Source organism: Tauraco erythrolophus, chromosome 6 (genome assembly GCF_009769465.1).
Source record: "Tauraco erythrolophus isolate bTauEry1 chromosome 6, bTauEry1.pri, whole genome shotgun sequence".
NCBI classification, from domain to species: Eukaryota; Metazoa; Chordata; class Aves; order Musophagiformes; family Musophagidae; genus Tauraco; species Tauraco erythrolophus.
Genome location: NC_141470.1, coordinates 32,213,105 through 32,219,724, shown reverse-complemented (window position 1 = coordinate 32,219,724; position 6,620 = coordinate 32,213,105). Strand labels below are relative to the sequence as shown.

Below are 6,620 nucleotides of genomic sequence, written 5' to 3'. Positions count from 1 at the left end.
GGGAAAGCAGCAAGCAGAATAAGGGCAGAAGCGTCAACAGGGCCGAGACTTCAAGAGCAGCTGAGGCTATTGCCTGCATCTTCTCTCTGCTTGCAGTTTGAGAGTGCCTGGTTAATCTGCCAGACAAGACAGACGGCATTAAGGAGCAAGAGAAGGACTCCTGATTGTCAAAGCCACTGGCTGCTGAGCGTCTCCTGCCCAGTGCTCCGTCCTTGGTGGGACCCATTAGAATCTTCTTCCCTTCTTTCCTGCTAGAATATGGAGAGGGTTTTACCATACAGCACCTACGGTGTCTGTCCCTTTTCACCAGGCTTTGAAGGATCTGGAAAAAGAAGTCACCCATTACTTTTAACTCCTTTACCAACTGAAAATGAAGAGGATAGGCTATAGAGGGTGGAAGCGGAGACAGATAGCCTGGGAGGAATACAGAGAAGCTGTACGAGTGACCAGGGATCAGGTGAGGAAAGCTAAAGCCCTGAAGGAATTGAATTTGGCAAGGGATATAAAAAGCAATAAGAAAAGCTTCTATAGGTATGTAGGGGACAGAAGGAAGTCCAAGGAGAATGTAGGCCCCCTCCGGAAGGATACTGGTGGTCTGGTTACCTGGGACATAGAGAAGGCTGAGTTACTCAATGACTTTTTTGCCTCAGTCTTCACTGATAAAGCCTCTTGTCTTACCACCCAAGCTGTGGAAAGAACTAGCAGGGACTGTGAGGATGAACCACCGCCCACTGTACTTGAAGAGCAGGTTCGGGAACATCTGAGGAACTTGAAGGTGCACAACAAGTCCATGGGACCTGATGAGATCCATCCGCGGGTCCTGAAGGAACTGGTGGATGAAGTTGCCAAGCCACTGGCCATTGTATTTGAGAAGTTGTGGCAGTCTGGCGACGTCCCCGATGACTGGAAGAGAGGGAACATAACCCCCATTTTTAAAAAGGGGAGCAAGGAGGACCCGGGCAACTACAGGCCGGTCAGCCTCACCTCTGTGCCTGGCAAGGTCATGGAGCAGATTCTCCTGGGAACCATGCTAAGGCACATGGAGAGCAAGGAGGTGGTGGGTGACAGCCAACATGGCTTCACCAAAGGCAGATCGTGCCTGACCAACTTGGTGGCCTCTTATGATGGGGTGACAGCATTGGTGGACAAGGGTTTGACCAACAGATATCATCTACCTGGACTTGTGCAAAGCTTTTGACACTGTCCCGCATGACATTCTTCTCTCTAAACTAGAGAGGCATGGGTTTGATGGATGGACCACTCGGTGGATAAGGAGTTGGCTCAATGGCCGCACTCAGAGAGTGGTGGTCAACGGCTCGATGTCCAAGTGGAGACCGGTCACGAGTGGCGTCCCTCAGGGGTCCGTGTTGGGCCCGGCCCTCTTCAACATCTTTGTCGGTGACGTGGACAGTGGCATGGAGTGCACTCTCAGCAAGTTCGCCGATGACACCGAGCTGTGTGGTGCCATCGACACGTTGGAAGGGAGGGATGCCATCCAGAGGGACCTCGACAGGCTGGAGAGGTGGGCCCATACCAACCTCATGAAGTTTAACCAGGCCAAGTGCAAGGTCCTACATCTGGGTCGTGGCAATCCCAGGCACAAATACAGACTGGGCGGAGAATGGATCGAGAGCAGCCCTGAGGAGAAGGACTTGGGAGTACTGGTGGACGAGAAGCTCAATATGAGCCGGCAATGTGCTCTTGCGGCCCAGAAGGCCAACCGCGTCCTGGGCTGCATCAAGAGGAGCGTGGCCAGCAGGTCGAGGGAGGTGATTCTCCCCCTCTACTCTGCCCTCGTGAGACCTCACCTGGAGTATTGCGTCCAGTTCTGGAGCCCCCAACATAAGAAGGACATGAACCAGTTGGAGAGGGTCCAGAGGAGGGCCACGAAGATGATAAGAGGGCTGGAGCACCTTTCCTATGAGGACAGGCTGAAAGAGTTGGGGCTGTTCATCCTGGAGAAGAGGAGGCTCCGGGGTGACCTTGTAGCGGTCTTCCAGTACCTCAAGGGGGCCTACAGGAAAGATGGGGAGAGGCTATTCAGGAGGGCCAGTTGTGATAGGACAAGGGGTAATGGTTTTAAAATAGAGGGAGGTAGATTCAGATTGGATATTAGGAAAAAATTTTTTACCATGAGAGTTGTAGAACACTGGAACAGGTTGCCCAGAGAGGTGGTGGATGCTCCATCCCTGGAGACGTTCAAGGCCAGGTTGGACGAGACCCTGAGCAACCTGATCTAGTTGGAGATATCCCTGTTCCTTGCAGGGGTGTTGGACTAGATGACCTTTGAAGGTCCCTTCCAGCCCTAACCATTCTATGATTCTATGATTTATTGTTTGCACACTGGTAGTACTAGAAACTACAGCTGGATGGCCAAGAGGAGTTGTGTTTAGGGGTTATACAAACAGAAAACGAAGATGTCTCTCCATCTTATACTCTATCTGTTAATGCAGACTAAGAATAGTCTAGTCCAATTTCAGGCCATCCTATCATTGCCTCTAGAAAGGTTGTGAACAGTGGTAATAATGGAAAAGGCCAGGTTCAGGTGGTTTTGTCATGATTCCTCCTGTGTTTTCAGAGAATGATGAAATGATGCAAAATTAAAACTGCCTGAGTCCTGTCCATTAATTCTACTGCTGATAGAATGGTGCTTCTGGTGATTTAGAGAAAATAAATTCTGAAGGTTTTCCATGTGAATAACCTTTTTATTATTATTGGATGCATGTATTTGACATGATTGTATGTGTGTGTTGTATGCTTTGGCGTTGCTTTATGTTTAGTAAATATGATATTCATCAGATTTCTCTCTGCCTCAATTTCTTTTTTACAAGTGTGATTTCATGGTGGCAAATTTTTGCATTTGGAATTCCTTCTTTCCAGGTTGAAAGTGTCTTATCTGCCCACACCATGAGATTATTTCAAGGAAAAGCTGCTCATCAGAGGAAGAGTTTTATTTGATCTCTTATGATCTGTAGGCATTAGCTGATAGTTAGATCATGTCCAATGCTCGTATTTGCTCCTAAATTGTACTGCAGGTGTGCTTAAAGTGAAGGGTGGTCTTGAGGCTTGGCTGAAAATCATATTCAAGTATATTTCATCTGAACAGTATTACTTTCTATGAGTCTGCATTTCTAGGTTAAAATGTGTCCCAGTTTCGTCTGGGACACTTTTTAATTTCTTCTAAAGAAATGAAAATTGTTATTGTTTAAACACTGCTAATCTGTTGACTAAACTTCTAAACCCCTTAACCAGATATGACAGAAAGGGCAAAAGGTACAGAAGGACCTCAAAGTTAAGGTCATACAGAAACAGTGAAAACTACTGTGAGGAGGGAGAAAGAGAAGGAAATTTTATTAATGTTCCTATTGAGGGAAATGTAGAAAAAGTGCACAAGAATAATTGTACTGGGTAGGACCAGTTCATTTTGCCCTATATCCTTATCTTCAGCTGTGTCACAAACACATCTAGAAAAAACTATAAAAATAATAAGTAAGCACAATTTCTCCCAATACATTTCCAATCATCAGTCATTTGTAGTTTACGAACCCTTTGAGCTGGAGATGTCTCTATTTCTCTTCCCTGAATTTGCTCAGCATCTTCTTGAAGCCATGTAGACTTCTAGCATCACAGTGTTTCTAACATAACACCAAGATCCATCTCTCAAGTGGTAAAGATCAGCTCATATGTAATAATTTTATTTGTTAGGATCGGGGCTGTGTTTTCTCCTGTGCACCACTTAAGTTGTCCACAAGAAATTTCAACTGTCATTTTAGTGACAAGTCACTTATACTATAGTGTCCTTCCATAGTTCTTTGCAGTCTGTCTCTAGTTCTCTATTGTCCTTTATTACCCTGAATTACACTTAGCTGCCTTCATTACTTCTGTGCTTTTGGTGTAACTTATAAATGTGTTGAGCAGTTCAGGTTCCTTATGGAATTCTGCTGCAAATGTCAGTTCTTGCAGTGGATGGAGATTTCACTCCTACCTTTGTTTTTGTCTTTGGGCCACCTCTCATCATCCATGCAAGGACTTCCCTTCTGGCTGCTTAGCTTTCAATAAAATCCTTCACCTAAAGTTTTGAAGGAAGTTTTTTGGAAATCTGAGTGCATCTGCCAGATTGCCCTTGTTGACGTGTTTGTGAATCTCTCAAAGAACTGTGATAGTCTTAGAAGGATTCGCCTTTAAAAAAGCCTTGCTGACTTTTCCCCAAATATACTGTATTTATGCAGGTGTCTCCTAATTCTCATTCTTTGTTATAGTTTCTATTAATTCATGAGTAGACTTCAGTTTTACATTATGTGGGTGTACAGTTCCTTGGGTTCCCCTGGGATCGTTTTGTAAACTGGTGTTAGATTTTCCGCTTTCCAATAATCAGGTGCCGAAGTGGTTTTAGCTGAGAGGGTTGTCTGCTAGTATGTAACAGTTTGTCCATTTCAACCTTGAGTTCCTGTTAGGTCCCTTGGATAAACAACTTCTGGTGACTTCACACTGTGTGTTTGTCCATTTTTCCAATATTTTTGGGGTCATAAAGTTTTCTCACAATCCACCTCTTTGTGAGTTCTCTGAATATCCCCAGTTTCTTCCACAAGGATTCCAAGAATTAATTTGACTTCTCTGCAATGGATGTATCTTTTCAGAGAGCTCTTTTTACACCCTGGTCAGCTCCAGGCCACCCAGAGTTTCTGGAAGGCTTTCCATTTCTGAAAAGTTAACTATTATCTGTTCTGCCCGCTGGCCAGCAAGTCAGCACTGTACCCAGTTCTGCAGTGGGTGAGGCATGCACCATGTCCTGCCCAGCTGGCAGGAAAGCAGATGTGAAATCACAGAATGTTAGGGATTGGAAGGGACCTCAAAGGATCATCTAGTCCAATCTCCCTGCCAGAGCAGGACCACCTAGATCAGATCACACAAGAATGTGTCCAGGTGGGTTTGGAACGTCTCCAGAGAAGGAGACTCCACAACCTCTCTGGACAGCCTGTTCCAGTGTTCTGTTACACTTAGTGGGAAGAAGTTCTTCCTCATGTTTAAGCGGAACCTCCTGTGTTCCAGCTTATATCCATTTCCCCTTGTCCTGTCATTGGATGCCACTGAGAAGAGCGTGGCTCCATCCTCATGACAGTCACCCTTTACATATTTATAAACATTAATGAGGTCCCCCCTCAGTCTCCTCTTCTCCAAGCTAAAGAGACCCAGCTTCCTCAGCCTTTCCTCATAAGGGAGATGCTCCACACCCTTAATCATCATTGTGGCCCTGTGTTGGACTCTCTCAAGCAGTTCCTTGTCCTTCTTGAACTGAGGGGCCCAGAACTGCACACTATGTTCCAGATGTGGCCTCACCAGGGCAGAGTAGAGGGGGAGGAGAACCTCTCTCGATCTACTAACCACACCCCTTCTAATACACCCCAGGATGCCATTGGCCTTCTTGGCCACAAGGGCACATTGCTGGCTCATGATCATCCTGCTGTCCACCAGGATCCCCAGGTCTCTTTCCTCTGTGCTGCTCCCCAACAGTTCAGTCCCCAACTTGTGCTGGTACATGGGGTTGTTCTTACCCAGATGCAAGGATCCAGGTATATGGTAGCACAGCCTATAAAGAGATAGCAGAGTGAGGAGTGTTGGGGAGGCGAATGCAGGGAACATATGAAAGAGTTGGGAACAATGAGGGGTGGGTTGAATGATGTAGGGAGAACCTGAGGTGTTTTGAGGAGATGAAGACGTGGGGGAACTGATGGATTAGTGGATTTGTTAGAGGGGATATGCTAACAAGCCATGGCTAGGGTGGTAAAGGAGAATGAAAGGAGATACATGGTGAGTGTAAAAACCATAAGCTATTAAAACTAATGAAGCCTTGGGTTTTTCTCTCCTCTTTATGCAGCAGTTTGTCTTAATAAGATATTCTCTTCTTCTGTACCATTTTGTGTTTCACTTCCTGCTGTCACCATCTTGTTCACTTTCATTCTTGTTTTTCTAGTTTTGCTCAGATGCAATTCTTTGCTTATTCATTATTCATAAAAAATGGTACTTGGCATTCTTCACCTTCAAAGCTCTTTGCAAGCCTGCTGTGTCTGAGCCAAGATCAATGGTCAAGACAGAATTATAAATAATGCTTTCCTGATGTGAATCTGATTCATTGACTTATTTTTTGTTGCATTTTTGGCTAATAGCATAGCCAGTTGCAGCTGGATTTATCTTGAAAAATCATCTATTGGAATAGTAGCATCTATCTACATCATAAGTGTGTAAGAGAGACTGAATGTTTTCAGCTTCCTTTCAATGAAGTATGAGTGTTGAATACCATGTGTCTTGCAGGGCTTAGCTATACAGAAATATTATAGGTGATCATCACTGGGTAGGTCTTCTGGAACTGAAAGGAGAAGGAAATGGTTCACGTCCTGAAAAGCACATGGTCTAAATACACTCCACGTGGGTTGTTTTTGTCAGGGCCCTGACTGGCCTCACCCCACCCTGTCCACAGCTCAGGACCCCATTGCAGCCACCTGGGCCTGTCAGTCCCTGCCCCAGTGATGCTGCAGCAGGACTGGTCTCCAGCTTCCCCAGCCCTGCCCTGTCCAGCCATGGGCTCCAACAAGCCAAGCCCACTTGTGGTCCCATGTCCTGGC

At 45.8% G+C, this 6,620-nt stretch overlaps 1 protein-coding gene across 1 annotated transcript in view; it reads left to right on the top strand.

Annotated features, from left to right (window-relative positions):
* Nucleotides 1-5,769: 5,769 nt before the first annotated feature.
* The window catches only part of PAPLN (papilin, proteoglycan like sulfated glycoprotein), a 33,214-nt gene continuing 32,363 nt past the window's right edge, over nt 5,770-6,620 (top strand). The window contains exon 1 of the mRNA XM_086613608.1: nt 5,770-5,808. Coding sequence (XP_086469734.1) covers nt 5,770-5,808 — 39 coding nt within the window. The remainder of the gene's footprint in view (nt 5,809-6,620) is intronic.